The 16,121-nt window shown below is 48.0% G+C and overlaps 2 protein-coding genes across 2 annotated transcripts in view; one reads left to right on the top strand and one right to left on the bottom strand.

Moving 5' to 3' along the window:
* The window catches only part of CIITA (class II major histocompatibility complex transactivator), a 43,840-nt gene extending 41,055 nt beyond the window's left edge, over positions 1 to 2,785 (top strand). The window contains exons 17-18 of the mRNA XM_033166493.1: positions 1,513 to 1,596; positions 2,695 to 2,785. Of these exons, the coding sequence (XP_033022384.1) occupies positions 1,513 to 1,596; positions 2,695 to 2,770 (160 nt within the window). The 3' untranslated portion in view covers positions 2,771 to 2,785. The remainder of the gene's footprint in view (positions 1 to 1,512; positions 1,597 to 2,694) is intronic.
* Positions 2,786 to 5,351: 2,566 nt separating this feature from the next.
* On the bottom strand, positions 5,352 to 13,732 carry DEXI (Dexi homolog). Its single transcript, XM_033167690.1, has 2 exons — positions 13,038 to 13,732; positions 5,352 to 6,889 (listed from the first exon to the last, which is right to left on the bottom strand). Exon 1 carries the CDS (start codon positions 13,637 to 13,639, stop codon positions 13,364 to 13,366), a length of 276 nt encoding a protein of 91 aa, XP_033023581.1. The 5' UTR covers positions 13,640 to 13,732; the 3' UTR covers positions 5,352 to 6,889; positions 13,038 to 13,363.
* Between the last annotated feature and the right edge of the window lie 2,389 nt (positions 13,733 to 16,121).

Raw genomic sequence — 16,121 nt, 5'->3', positions numbered from 1 at the left:
CGCAACGGGGTGAGCTCCCGTTGCTCGGTCCCAGCTTTCGCCAGCCTAGCAGTTTGAAAGCATACCAGTGCAAGTAGATAAATAGGTACCGCTCCAGCGGGAAGGTAAACAGCGTTTCCGTGCACTCTGGCATTCATCACGGTCCTCTGTGCACCAGAAGCGGTTTAGTCCTGCGGGCCACATGACCCGGAAAGCTGTCTGTGGACAAACACCAGCTCCCTCGGCCTGAAAGCGAGATGAGCGCCACAAACCCATAGTCGTCTTTGGACTAAACCATCCATGGATCCTTTACCTTTTACCCCTTTTTATATGAATCACAAAACATCATTTGCTGCAGACATCTTGTAAGGCTGCATCTTTGTGTCTCGGCTTTCCCTGTCGCGTGAAATCAGGCCCCTGCTTCTATCTGTACAATCCGCCCACTCCCACAATCACATTTTTATTTGTTTCTAAATGCGTTTTTGACTACTGTTATTGATTTCTTTAATTTATACCCCAGCTTTTCCACCAAGGAGCTCAAGGTGGCGTTCCAGATGCCTTAGCTGAGATTCCCAGAGAGCAGGGGGTTGGGCTAGATGACCCTTGGGGGTCCCTTCCAGCTCTACAATTCTATGATTCTCCCCCTCCTCATTTACTGGTGGTGGTTTTGTTTTCATGGCTCTGTAGAGTCCTTTAAGTTCCTGGGCTCTATAATTTCTCAAAACTTAAATTAATTTCTCAGGCAACATCAATAGTATTATTAAAAGGGTCCACCGGAGGTTGTATTTTCTGCGTCAACTAAGGAAATTTAAATTGCCCCAGGAAGTGTTGATCCAATTTTACAGAGGCATAGTTGAAACTGTTCTCTGTAATTCTATTACTGCTTGGTATGGCACAGCCTCCAAGATGGACAATAAAAGGCTCCAACGAGCAGTAAGAATTGCAGAAAGGGTAATTGGTGCTACCTTGCCTTCAATAGAGACACTCTATGCTACCCGAGTTAGGAAGAGAGCAGAGGGAATTGTCGCAGATCCTTTGCATCCCGGTCATCATCTGTTTGACTTACTTCCATCTGGACGTTGCTACAGGACTTTATACACAAAAACGGCCAGGCACAGGAACAGTTTTCCCCCTTGTGCCATTAAGTTGTTAAATTCGTAGTTGTGTAGCGGAAGGGGAGGCCAGTTGCGGGTGGGGTTTCTTTGCTGTGTCATTGCATTGTGAGTGGAACACTGTTTGTATAAGGTATGTTTACATTGCAATGTAGCTGAAGCAAAATTCCAAGTATGTTGGAAAATGTACTTGGCCAATAAATTATTCCTATTCCTATTTGTTGTTTTTATGTTATGAAACGCTTAGGGTTGAAAAACGGGGAAATGGCGGGGGGTTTGAAGTGTAAGTGTGTGTGTGTTTTTGTTAAATTTTTAAAGCAAATGAAGTAAGGAGACACAGGACCGCCCTGCTACTGCTGAGGTTTAGCAAAGCAGATGAGGCTCTTTTAGGCTAACAGTTGGCATGTTCGTTTCTTTCCAGCATCCATTGCAACAAGATAACGGCTGCTGGAGCGCAGCACCTGACGGACAGCTTGAGGAAATGTCCCCGTGTCCAGAGTGTGGCGTAAGTCTTTGCCTGGCTTGAAATCCCACCTTGATCATGCAGCCATAGCTGTCAACTTTTCCCTTTTTTTCAAGGGAAATTCCCTTATTCCAAATAGGATTCCTCACAAGAAAAGGGAAAAGTTGACAGCTAGGCATGCAGCACACTCAAATGTTCTCAGCTGTGTGCGGTCCCTGGTCACATCCATAACCGTGCATTTAGAGCAGCATGATACCCCTTTAAACAGCCATGGCTTCCCCAATGCATCCGTCAGACCATGCGGGTGGCGCTGTGGTCTAAACCACTCGGGCTTGCCGATCAGAAGGTCGGCGGTTCGAATCCCCGTGACGGAGTGAGCTCCTGTTGCTCTGTCCCAGCTCCTGCCAACCTAGCAGTTCAAAAGCACATCAGTGCAAGTAGATAAATAGGTACCGCTGCGATGGGAAGGGAAACAGCATTTCTGTGGGTTCTTGTTTCCGTCACAGTGTTCTGTTTACCTTTACCATTAATACACAAAACCCATGATTGTGAATCATTTCTCTATATTATCTAGATTCCCATTCATTTCTGCCGGGGTCTCTTCTGTTATTTGCATATCGTATCCCTATGCATGTGTGTGTACTTTTACTAATAATGGTGGGGGAGAAACGCAATGCAGTCAAACATTTGAAGGTGAACACATTTTGCCAATTGCATGAACTGAAACGCAGCTGTCTTCGAAATCTTCGCTTCCCCAAATTTTGCAATGCGGTGCCAAGTAATGTGCAGAAAGATGCATGCACCAGGATAAAGTGTACATAAGAATGCATGTTAGTGAAAAAATAACATTAAAAATGCATTGCCTTGGGAGGGAATGCCTTGCAAAAACGTCTGTATTAGGGCAACAGGGCATGCAAAGCTGTTTGTATTAGGAGAAATTTGTACTCAAATGCTGGTATTTAATGAAGACTTTGAAAGAAACGCAAACTTACATGGAAATGAAGAGATTTGAAAATTGGAAACACAAAAAACAGAGAAAATGAAATCCAGAGATTTGTATATCCTTGCTCAAAATAAGGGGCATCAAAAAAAAGGAAATTTCCTTTTTCTGTTTTCCTTTCTTTAACCCCCCCTTTTCAGGCTATGGAACCCCACTATTCCCCATGGGCTTCTAGATCATCTGCGGCAGATGGATTCCCGAATCAGATTGCTCTAGATCCAGCAAAACCAGGCCAAAGAAGGTTGGGATTTTGAAATGCGTAAGTATTTTGAATCAGTATTTAGGATGTTCTTGGGTCCTGCGTTCCGCTGTCCTGTAAAAAAACTTTCTGATGTTTAGAAGACATCTGAAGGCAGCCCTGTTTAGGGAAGTTTTTTAATGGCCAAAGTTTTAATGTATTTTTAATCTCCTGTTGGAAGCCGCCCAGAGTGGCTGGGGAATAAGTAATACCGGTAAATTATCATCATCATCATCATCGGCTCTGGCGCCACCTACAGTTGGAAGGCAAAGTTGGAAATTGCTTCCATTGCCCCACCCATTTTCTCTTTTAGCCCCGCCCCATACAGGCATTCAGTTCCCAGGAGGGAATGCCTCTTGCTGGCCACTGGTCCAATCCAGCTCTTTCTATGTCCTCTTGGCCCTCTTGAGAGGTCTTAGCAAGAAAGTTGTATTCAGCTAGCTTTTGCTCAGAACAAACCCCATGGAAAGCAATGGACCTAGCTCAGCCGTGTCCATTTATTTCAATGGGTCTGCTCCGACGCCACCCTTAAGTCTTTGCATTGCATAGCACCGCAGGGAGAAGATCACATGAAAACATTGGCTCATGGCTGTCAACTTTCCCCTTTTCTTGCGAGGAATCCTATTTGGAATAAGGGAATTTCCCTTTAAAAAGGGGGGGGGAGAGTTGACAGCTATGCGTTGGCTTCAGAATGCAGGCTGTTGTTGTTGTTGTTGTTCAGTCGTTCAGTCGTGTCCGACTCTTCGTGACCCCAGGGACCAGAGCACGCCAGGCACGCCTATCCTTCACTGCCTCTCGCAGTTTGGCCAAACTCATGTTAGTAGCTTCGAGAACACTGTCCAACCATCTCATCCTCTGTCGTCCCCTTCTCCTTGTGCCCTCCATCTTTCCCAACATCAGGGTCTTTTCTAGGGTGTCTTCTCTTCTCATGAGGTGGCCAAAGTACTGGAGCCTCAACTTCAGGATCTGTCCTTCCAATGAGCACTCAGGGCTGATTTCTTTGAGAATGGATAGGTTTGATCTTCTTGCAGTCCATGGGACTCTCCAGAGTCTCCTCCAACACCAGAATTCAAAAGCATCAATTCTTCGGCGAATGCAGGCTAGGGGGCTTTAAAAGGGGATTAATGGAGGAGAGGGCTACCGATGGCTACTAACCCAAAAGGCCTTCACGGTTGGAGGCAGTAGTGCGCCCAAATAAATGCCAGGTGCTGGAAACCACAGGAGGGGGAGAGTGTGGCTCTCGCACTCGGGTCCTGCACGGAGGTTTCCCATCGGGTGTCTGAGTGGCCACTGTGAAATCAGGATGCAAGACTGTTCTGATGTTACGCCCTTAAAAGCAAGCCAGAAAAGATGTGTGTGTTTATGACTTGACAGGCACATCCTTCCAAGGAAGATGAAACGCCTGACATTTTCCATGGGGCGCTTCATGAATGAAAATGGGAAATTGACAACATCCGGCTACGGGGGCCTCTGTCCTGAATGCATGCATTTGGGAAATAGCTTGACACGGTTTTGAGGAGCCACCAGAGAACGCAAAGCACAGTTTCTCCAAGATGATCTTTTAGCAGATGAATCAACTGTGGAGCAGTGCAAGGTCTTTTTGTATATACAGTGGTAACTTGGTTCCCAAACTTAATCCACTCCGGAAGTCTGTTCCAAAACGAAAGCGTTCCACAACCAAGGCGCGCTTTCCCATAGAAAGTAATGCAAAATGGATTAATCCGTTCCAGACTTTTAAAAACAGCAATTTAGCATGAATTTTGCTATCTAACGAGACCATTGATCCATAAAATGAAAGCAATAGACAATGTACTGCAGTCACACACACAATCAATCAATCAATCAATCAATCAGTAGCTGAACTGAATTCCACACAGTCACAAAAACAAACAAAAAAGAGCAGCAAAAACAGAAACGCTAAATAAACAGACAGCTCTCAGTGTAACACACACAATGGAAGTGTGCCACTAAAAATGGAAGCCTAACACTCAAATTGGAAGCATAACACTCGAAACAGAGCATGTTCGGCTTCCAAAAAAAGTTCGCAAACCTGAACACTTACTCCTGGGTTTGCAGTGTTTGGGTTCCAAGTTGTTTGAGTACCAAGGCGTTTGAGAACCAAGATACCACTGTACACACCATTGTGGATTTCCCATGCCCCCTCCCCATCTCTGTCTGTGTGTCATTTGAACACGGTTTTACGGTGTGTACAACCTTCAGTAAATATGCATATAATCTTCAATAAATGCGTGTTTAAATCTTTGAGGTAACCAATTTCAAGCGCCTTCTTTGATGGTTGCAGAGAGGGCTATTTATCCGAGAAACAGAGCTGGGGCTGCAAATCCAACCGCAGGCAGAACGCAGAAGGTCTACTGCTATCCAAGCTCAGCTTAAAAGTCTCTAATGGAGAAGGCAGTACCTTCCAAGGTTTCCTTTCAACCCTTCTGCTTGCCATTGGAACACAATGGTTCGGATCCTGCTGTCTGGAGTGACACAAGATAACCGCAAGACGACACGGGAACTGAAACAGATCAATGAATGTGCAACACTCTCGATCAGTTGACCTGCGTACTTGTGTATTTGAAAGAGGCTGGTTATCAATATATTGCTTTTTACATTATTATTATTATTTTTAAACATAAGAACTGCATTTCAACACTAGGCAAAATAACGTGGTAATTAACAAGTCCCCCTTCCTTTCCCAAAATTACAAAAATACTTACAAAAGCAATTCTTTCCCGTAACACTGTGTGGCAGACATACCGACTCCCTGCGATTCTCTTCATTTTTATTCTTTGAAAGGCGACGTTTTGAGGGTTATGAAATGTGTTCCTGAAGCTTAATGGGATAGGGTTTTTTTCCCCCCCTTTCAAAAAAGTGTGACCTGTTCTCTATAGCTCATCAACAGCAAATGCAGATTGTCGGCTGGGAGGTTATGATGGTGGCAGAGTAGATCCTGCATGTTTTAGGAAGGGTGCAAACTGCAAGTCCCTGTGGGCTAGTAACAACTCTGATGCAAGTGAAGCGACCCCTCGTGTTCCCACATCAAACTCTCCCTTGCTTGTAGAAATCTAACATGTCAGGGAGAAGGCTCCTTTAATGACACGCAAGTTTTCCATACACAGACAAACTTCGAAATGGCAGAGATTTTTTTAGATTCACGTGCATTGCAGAGTTGTACACAAGGAATGCACCAGGTCCTGAACCGAAAGTGGCTACCCTCGTGAGACCGGGCTGTGCAAACTGGGCCCAGGACCGCATGCAAGGTTTGGGAGCTGCCAGAACCAACCCTCTATAACTGTGTGTGGATGGTGCATTATTGTGCCAGTGCTCTCTTGCAATACTTCTTGAGATCTCATGGCGGTTTTTCCAGCACCCCTTAAAAAACAACAACACAAGGATTGGGAGCCTTCCATATGTGGTTCAATGCCAACTCCTGTCAGCCCTCAGAAAGCATGGTTGATGCTCAGGGATGCTGGGAGTTATAGTTCAGCAACATCTGGATGGTTGTAAGTCTCCCCCACCCGCCTAAAACCATCCTGCTCCATCAACCACTTTAGCAGGCGTGGGGAAAATCTTTGGCCCTCCAGATTTTGCTGAACTGCAGCTCCCATCATCCCTGGGCATTGGCCGTGCATGCTGGGGCTGATGGGATTTGTAGTCAGCAATATCTGGGGGGGGCAGAGGTCCCCCTCCCGCCACAGACTTGCACTCAGGCTTCCTATCCTGACAGCACCACCTAGCTCAAAATATCGGCAACGACTTCTCCTGCGTTCCCTGGAAGTTTGTGGCGTGTGATTGGCAGCCTGGCTCGCCGTTAAAAATGACCCGACAGTGTTTCGTGTGACTTGGAAGCCCTTCTGGAATCTCTAAGCAAATTCTGATAGCTGTGCATGATCAATTTCCTGCAGAATCATGGCAAATCCCTGAAAAAAACAAGCAAATACTGAGGACATCCTCAGCCAGGCTGTTAGGGAGCCCACGTTGCTCTGGAAGCGTTTCCTCTCGCGGAGATGCAAGTTCACGGCCGTGCTGCCTTGCCCCGGAATCTGGGGCTCCCAGCTTCTTTTTCACATGTGCAGAAAGCGTGTGCAAATCTGGATTTCAGAAAAGGAAAAGGAAACATTACGCAATAGAAAATTATGGCTGGGGAGAAGACAGAGCTGGGTAAAATTAAGCATGAAGCAGGAAGAGATTTCCCTCCCTCTTTCACAGTGCTCAAACCCCGATAGGTTACATCTCAATGTTAGTCCTGTTCAGAGTAGACCTATTGGAATTAATGGAGACTACTGACACAGGCATCTATGGTTGGAGACGGAAAACAGGGTGCTGAATTAGAAAGCCTTAGCTCCAATTATTTCCCTAATACACGTTTGTCTCGTAGGAGTATAAGAAGCTGCCTTATACTGAGTCAGAGTCATAGAATTGTGGGGTTGGAAGGGACCCTGAGGGTCATCTAGTCCAACCCCGTGCAACGAAGGAATCTCAACTCCTTGACAGATTGTCATCCGACCCCCAAGGAAGGAGAGTCCACCACCTCATGAGGGAGTCCGTTCCCCTGTCAAACAGCTCTTATTGTCCAAAAGTTCACCCTGATGTTTAGTTGGAATCTCCTTTCTTGTGACTTGAAGCCATGGGTTCAGGTCCTACCCTCTGATTAGCTCCTAATGTTACCTACACTGACTGGCAGGGTATCAGGCAGGGGGTCTTTCCCAGCTGTATGTGGAGATGCTGGAATTTGAACCTGGGACCTCCTTCATCTGAAGCAGATGTTCCACACCCCAGAGTTATGGCCATTCCCCCAGATAAAGCAAGATCCTGCAAAAATCAGGGCGTGCCATTTTAGGGTCTGAAACATAAATGTTTGCACATTTCTGCAGTGAGAGGTCTTGAAAACACGTTTTTGGGTGTGAGGAATTCAAACCTGCTATTATTTTTGTGATTGGACAATACTTAGTTTAGTAAGTCTACATCTGATGAAGAAGCACATAAACTGCTTTTGGAAAACCAAAGTATTTTAATTATGATTGATTGATTGATTGATTGATTGAATTTATATACCACTCTATACCTACGGGTCTCAGGGCAGTTCACAGAATAAAATCAAGATATAAAACCATAAAATGCCTAATAAAAATAAAAACAGCAACCCAATACCCCCCCACAAAAGCCAGATTATTATTATTATTATTATTATTATTATTATTATTATTATTAATTATTATTATTATTATTGTTATTATTATTATTAATTATTATTATTATACCTTCTGGAAATGCCATGTAATGCTAAATAAATAATAATACGTAATAATAATAATAATAATAATAATAATAATAATAATAATAATAATAATATTTAGCTATCGTTTGCATTCATTTCTATGCAGTTTTACACACATTTTACTTACCAAGAAAAACTAAATTATATTAATTTAACCAAATCATCTTTTGAATCCCCAAGTCATGTTACAACTTCTTAGCACCCCTCATTTTTCGAATTTGAAAGTTAAGCTATTCAACACGCCCTGATCCCACATGGTTCTGGGGAAAAGGTTGTCATAGGAAGTTAGGAAACTCTCCTTTATCGAGCCAGACAATTGGTCCAACTATCCCAGAACTGAATGGTAGCACCTCTCCAGATTTTCAGACAGGACTCTTTCTCCCCACCCTATTTGGAGATGCTGAGGATCGAACCTGGGACCTTCTGCATGCAAAGCAGATGTCCTACCCACTGAGCTACGACCCTTCACCGAAGGCCGATGCCAGTTATCACAGGTAATGCAAGCGGGTATTATTGTGCATTGTTTTCATATTCTGCCGTTCCTACTGCAGGAACCCATAAACCATTTTACACAGCTTTCCTTGAGGCTGAGCAGTCAATAACATCTTCTGTTTTGAAACCACATCATCTCCTGCGCTTGCTAAATCTGTATGACATTGATGGATTCCCGAGGCGCAGGCAGTGCCAAGCCGAACCTTTCTGCTTTTTATATGTCCTGCATTGGAACAATTGCCACAGCTTTGGGCAGCGACAGATTCCTTTTAATGCTTTCCGTTTGGTCACCGTCTTTCTGCAAAGTCAGCGCATTAACGGTATTTCTGCTCAAGTGGCCAAAAGTGCACTTTGCGACTCAGGACGAAGGGAGGGGGTGCTTTTGGGGACTTGCTCTCATGGAGGAAGCATGATGGTCGGCTTCCAGCCCCACCGCACACCGGGACCACAGTGTTGTGCAGTTCAGACAGTGCCTGATTTACGTATAAGCTAAACAAGCTATAGCTTAAGGCCCCACTATCTTGTGGGCCCCCCAAAAAAATTAAAGGAAAAAACAACTGGGTGTACATTTCCAAAATATAAGATAAAAAACAAATAAAATAAAGCTACATACAGCAATCATGTTTTGTGTTGTGTAGGCTCCTATGATGTAAGTAATGGGCCCCGCCTGCTAGCCTGCTCCCTAAAATATCACTGGTTTGCTCATTTCTACGTATAGGGTGCCTACATTCTGCATGGACTGGTTGCATGGCAACATATGCAAATGGCTTTAGATACCTATTAGGTCCATAAATTACCATATAGCATATATTCAACACAAAAAACAGCGACAATTTGTTGTTGACAAAGGACGGCTGGACATATAAAGGGCCCCATTACCTTCAGTAGCTTAGGGCCTCATCAAACCTAAATCCGGTCCTGAGTTCAGACCTGGGCAAAGCAATCTGAGGAAGGTGGCAAGTTTGTGCCCCATCTGCACTATACATTCAAAGCAGTATCCTACCACTTTAATTAAACATGGCTTCTCCCAGTGAATCCTGGGAACTGTAGTTTGTTAAGAGTGCCAGAGGCGCAGCATGGGGGGGGGGAGGCTACCAAGATGATTGCCCTGGGTGCAACCATTTTTAGGGGGGAGCCTCTGCAGCTGCTGCCCCGACTGGAGGTGTTCCCCGTTCCGCCTGTCTCACCGAAGCAACACACTCAGCAAGAAGTGGGAGAGGATAGGCCAGTGGTGGCCAAACTTGGCCCTCCAGCTGTTTGGGGACTACATTTCCCATCATCCCTGACCACTGGTCCTGTTAGCTAGGGATGATGGGAGTCGTAGTCCCAAAACAGCTGGAGGGCCAAGTTTGGCCAACACTGGGATAGGCCCTTGCATTCCCCACCGGTGGTGGAGGTGGGCAGAGGGCAAGGCTCACAGCGGTGGCAGCACCCCAGCCTGAGGAGGTGCACACGCATGTCCCGCTCTGTCCGGCAGCAGCAGGGCTGCCTGGAAGCATAATAATTTCCTTGCCCTGGGCTCTGGCAACCCATGCTACGCCACTGATAGGGCTTTACAGGGCCATCCCAGGACATTTTACCACCTGAGGAAAAATGGACAGATTGCCACTGTGAAGTTAGGACCTTCACAGAGCTCCCATTCCCAGAGTTCCCAGGGGCGGGGGGAGAAGCAACTGTGAAACCACTCTGAGAACTGTAGCGGCATAGAATAGGGGCCTCCCAGCAACACTCAGCTCTCGAGCTATAGTTCCCAGGGTTCTTTACGGGAAGCCATGACTGTTTACATTGCTATGGTGACGTTTTAAATATGCAGTACAGAGGGGCATTGTATTGATAAGTTAACCCTTTCCCCCCTTTGGTGTAACTTTTGTGGGGGAGGACAATTGTGGGTGGGGCCAGATGTAACTTTTGCCACTGCTACATTCCAGCTGCAGGACACTCAGAGGCATCTTCAAGCCTCTATCCAGGCAGGCAAGCAGCATCCCAGTTCAAGGACAGCATCCCAGCCAGGCTAATGGACTTGAGGAGTGTCCATTGCAGGGGCAGTGAGGGGGTTAGCCCAGGTTTGGCATGCCAAGCTCACGGGCAGCACCAATGGTTTTGCAGGCACCTTTGCTGGTCTGCAGAGAAGGAGAAGTTCCTTCGCAGACACGGTTTGCATCCCCTTCAGAGGGGGTTCATATAAACCCCACCCATCCGATCAGCACCCCTTTGTAATTGTCCCCTGCTGTCGATGTGGTGGTGGTGGGGAGGATGGTCAGGATCTGGCCTACGGGCCAAATAACTGAAGTGGCAGCCGGCGTGGTTTTCTATCTGACCTGGATCCAGAGAATTCCATTTCCTAGTTATGTGTTCACGACAACGCTCAGTACAAATCAGCGTGCTTAAAAAATAAAAATCTCATTATGCTGATAGCTGCATATGGAAGGGAGATCTGAACCTCATTCGTTTAAGGCTTAAACTGCTTTCGCTGACATTTTCAATGGCTCCTCTCTCCGTATTCTGGAGAGATACCAAGATATGCGATAATATAACTCACGTTTTTAGGGAAGGTTGAGGGAGCTGAGGGACGGCTAGCAAGGAGGTTGGGAGGGTTAACGGAGAACAACCCTCCCAAGAAAAGGCAATGAACGCAGGTGCTCAGGAAAGAAGTCCCTTCTGGGTCCTGACTTGCATTATCCCACCAGGACCACCTTGCTTTGATCTGCTGCAGGTGCTTAGGATGTGCTTTAGCAGCTCTCAGTCTTCCCGTCTGTGAAATGGGAGCAACAGAGGTCTAGTTACCTTGTAGATCTGGTGCAGGTGCTTAAGATATGGGGCTTAATTGCAGTTAGTAAATGAATAAATAGCAAGCACCATGCTAAAACTATGTCCATTTCTGCTGAAGGAGCAGATACTGAGCAACAAACAGTACCGGTCTGAGGGTAAGGTAAGTTTTTCACACCACCAAGCGCAACTCATATGAGCCAGCTGGGTAGGGAGAGAGAAAACAGAACTCCTTTTGGCCTTGACTAGATAGAAATATCTGGCAGATGTATAAGATCAGATCCAAGGTGTTTTGTTTTTTTACTTCAATCTGAGTTTAATCTCGCCTCTCTCAACCTGGCACCTTCTGGACTACAACTCCCATAAAGCCCAGCCACCATGTCATCTGTGACAGGGCCACAGCTCAGAGCATCTGCTTTGCATGCAGAAGGTCTCAGGTCCCATCCACTCGCTCTGCATAATACTCATGCTGCATTTGCAAGAAATCACACTTTGGAACTCCCTGCCTATTGACGGCAGGCAGGCGCCTTCACCACACTCTTGGCACCTGCTGAAAGCTATTTCGTTCAGGTAAACGTGGCTTTCCCCTGGAGAATCCTGGGAACCGTAGTTTCACCACACCAAAGAAAGCTACATGTTCCCAGAAACCTTAACAAACTACAGGCCCCAGGATTCTTTGGGAGAAAGCCACACACTTTTTAAGGGTGTGGAATGCATGCTGCGGATCTGCACTATGCACACAAAATACCCTTGCTGACTGTGTTGGGAGGTGACGGGGCTCTGCAGAAATGGGTGTCCCAGCCCCATCTGGGTTAGGAATGAATGAAAGTGTGCAGGCAGCCTTGGGGGGGGGGTCCTTGCATTTTCATGGCTGGTGTTCATGTCAGATTAGAGGCATCACATAGTGGAGAGTGCTCAGTGCTAAACATTAGCGAGACAGAAGGTCGCAGGTTCAATCCTTGGCATCTCCAGGGATTGTCCCCACTCTGCAAACCTGGAATGCCACTGCCGGCCAGTGTAGACAATACTGAGCTCAATCTGACTCTGTATAAGGCAGCCTTTTATACCAAATCATGAGGAATGGAATTTCGTAGAATCGTAGAGTTGGAAGGGATCCCAGGGTCATCTAGTCCAACCCCCTGCATTGCAGGAATCCTGCCCACAGCCATCCCAGGGTGGGCTTGAACCACCAACCTCCTACCGGTAGTTAACAGCCAGACACAGGGACCCATTGCGCCACGAGGCTTCTTACTTTGTATCTAGGACTGGCAGCCCAGTCGATGTGGAGCGCCGCTGCCAGTCCGTGTTGACAATACTGAGCTAGCTGGACCGACAATCTTACCCTTTGTGTTCCACAGCAGTTTGGGGGGACCACCTAGCAGTCCCCTTCTACCTGGGCAAGTTTTGAACCTGCTCTCTGCCAACAGGGAAAGGGGAAGGCAGGTAAAAGCAACAGCTCGGATCGTCACAGAGGCATGCCAATATGTACGAGAGCCTCCGCCCTCCTCCAGGCGTTGCGAACTACAACTCCCATCACCGCCCCAGCCAACGCACCTGTTATTGTTGGGAGTCGTAGTCCAAAACCTGGTGGGCGCCAGCTTGGCAGAACTCTGATATAGGATCATACCCCCGCCCCCAGACCTTTCCAACGTGCAACTTCTTCCCCTCTGCACAGCTGGATCAAACCTTAAAACGCCACTTACTTCAGTGCCCCAAAGGGACCCCGTCCGTCCGTGCCAACTCCGGCCCCCTCTTCCTGCCGCGCCGCCGTCTTGCCTGCCTTTAGCATGGCACCCCCAAAAGTCCGTGGCCCTCTCCCCAGTCTTTCTGGCTCAAGCAGAAAACCCACGACTGGGGCAGGCGGGGCAGAGGGGCTCCTGGCATCCCCGGCACCTTCCCACCTTGGCTGTTGTTCCTGTGCCCCCATCGCAGTCTACAAAGGGTCCGTCCAGCCGTGCCAACATCTGGATGCAGCGACGCTCCTCTTGGCAGCAACGTGCCGATGCTCTTTCGGGGAGGGGTGCCCACGTTATTCCCAGTAGCCGTCCAGCACTTCCACCTCGCTGTCCAGCTCGTAGAGTCCCAGGGCCGGGTCGGAGACCACCCCGAGATCCACCAGGGCCTGGTCCATATCCTCGGGCAGGAAGACGATGCCGACGTTGAGGGCGATGTACTCCAGCAGGAAGGCGTAGTAGAGAATCAGCAGGTTGACGAAGAACAAGCCCACGTAGAACATAGAGGGCGGCAGCGGGGGCGGCGCATGGGGGGCCCACGGCTCCAGCTGGGTGCAGGCGGCAGAGGGCATCCAGCGTGGAGGAGGCCCGGGCACAGCGGAGGCTGGAGACTGGGGGAAGGCAGTAGCAGCAAGCAGCAGTCAGAGGCGGCAGAGGAGATCTCCAGGAATCAAAGAGAGCCCCTGCGCCCTCGCCTACCTACCTACCCACCCACCCCTCCCTGCAGCAGTCTCCAAACGGAAGAGGGCGCCCCCCAACGATGCCCTTGCTGTCCTCAGACCACCCCTCCATGCCGGGGCGCCCGCCTCTTTCCTTTCCAGCCTCTGCAAATCTCTACACCCAGAAGCTGGCGCTGCAAGCGAGTAACTTCGCCCTGCAGCCCCGCTCCATACAACTGGATCCCCCCCCCGCCCCAACCTCACTTTTCAGGCCTCAGATGCGCCGCAAGAGGGGGAGGCTTTGCAGAGGCAACCTCTTCCACCCCCCCCCCCTAACGCTCCTCCAGTCTTCAATAAAGCAAAAGCTCGCTCCCGCTCCGTTTTTTAATGCAAGGGGCTCGCTGCTCCTCCCCGCTCAGTGCAGCCCCCCTTTTCTTCCAAGGGACAGCCCCCCTCCTTCCTCTCTTTCTGCATCCACACTCCCCGGACGCATCACTTCCCTCCGCGTAGCAGAAGCAGCTGTTCCCCGCAAGTGCCAAAGGCCCGCCTCTCCGGAGCGCGGATTGGCTGGCGCAGGGGAGGGTGAGTGACAGCCGCGGGGGGGGGGAGAGAGCTAGGAGTGGGGGGGGGGTTCCAGTGGGTTGCGGCCAGTCCTGTGTTAGGTAGGCGCCTGGATGGAAGTGTAGAGTTGGAAGGGACTCCGAAAGTCATGTAGTCCAACCCTCTGCAATGCAGGTATCTTTTGCCCAACCAGGGGCTCGAACCCACAACCCGGAGATCAAGTCTCATACTCTGCCGATTGATCCCGGATCAATTGGGTGCTTCGTCCCGTTGCGCTCGCTGGGACTGAATTCCAAGTCAATGTGTCTGACTGCTGATTCCTTGCTTCCCTTGGCAGGACCTGAGTTTATTCTATTTAAATCATTTCTGGATTGCTTTCCTATGATAGTGCCGGATTTACCTATAAGCTAAACAAGCTATAGCTTAGGGCCCCACTCTCTTGCCCCCCCAAAAGAAAATTAAAGGGGGGGGGAATGGATATATATTTCCAAAATATAAGATAAAAAACAAATAAAATAAAACCTATATACAGCAACAGTGTTTTGTGTTGTATAGGCTCCTGTGATGCAAGTAATGGGCCCTGCCTGCACCCAAAAATATCACTGGTTTGCTCATTTCTATATATAGGGTGCCTACATTCTGCATGGATTGGTTGCATGGCAACATGTGCAAATGGCTTGAGCTACCTATTAGCTCCATAAATTACCATATAGCATATATTCAAAACAAAAAACTGACAATTTGTTGTTGACTAAGGACAGCTGGACATATAAAGGGCTCCATTACCTTCAGTAGCTTAGGGCCTCATCAGACCTAAATCCGGCCCTGTTCCTATCCCCAGCTTTTCCCAGTGTGGAGATAAAGAGATGGGAAAGATGTCTTCTTACTTTATTTTTTGAGTGTCTGGTTGGTATTTGCTTGCGGCTCCATAGGCTGAGAGTGAGTGACTGGCCCAAGGTCACCCAGGGAGCTTCATGGCTGAGTGGGGATTTGAACCCTGGTCTCCCATATCCTAGTCCAACACTCTAACCCCTAAACCACACTGTTAACAGTAGCCTAGTTATTAAGGCAGCAAAGTCATTCCGTTTTTTAAAAAAAATTCCTTCCAGTAGCACCTTAGAGACCAACTAAATTTGTTCTTGGTATGAGCTTTCGTGTGCATGCACGTTTTAAAGTTTCTGTGGCAGGCTGTTGTTGAAGGTTTAAAGCAGAGCTGGGAGCCAGGTGTTGCTGGACTTCAGCTCCCACCAGGCTGCAACATTTGGCCACAATCATAGAACCAGAGGCTTGGAAGGGACATGGAGGGTCATCTAGTCCAACCCCCTGCAATGCAGGAATCTTTCTTCCAATGTGGAGCTTGAAGCCATGACCCCAAGAGATTAAGAGTCTCATGCTCTACTGACTGAGCTATTCAGGCATGGCTGGGGCTGATGGGAGTCCAGCAACCTCTGGGAAGGTGAATGGGGTCTCTCCAGCTGTGTGCACACCACATGCTGAGAGCCAGTGTGGTGTGGTGGTTACAGAGTGTTGGACTACAATCTGCGAGAAACCAGGGTTCAAATCCCCCACTCAGCCATGAAGCTCATTGGGTGTGACCTTGGGGGCTGGTCGCTGCCTCTCTCAGCCTCACTTACCTTGCAGGATTGTTGTGGGGATTAAATGAGGAGGATGGGTGAGAACCGTGTGTGCTGCCTTGAGCTCCTTGGAGGCAAAAGGTGGGATGCAAATTATATATAGCACCCCTCAAGAATCCTGGGAGCTGTAGTTTATCCCTCACGTAGCTGCAAGGCCCAGGACCCTTCACAAACCACAGCGATTTTATTTTTTGTGTGGG

The sequence above is a fragment of the Lacerta agilis genome, chromosome 13, assembly GCF_009819535.1.
Source record: "Lacerta agilis isolate rLacAgi1 chromosome 13, rLacAgi1.pri, whole genome shotgun sequence".
Taxonomy (NCBI): Eukaryota; Metazoa; Chordata; class Lepidosauria; order Squamata; family Lacertidae; genus Lacerta; species Lacerta agilis.
The sequence above is the reverse complement of the archived record's forward strand: the minus strand, read 5'-3'. Positions and strand labels throughout refer to the sequence as shown.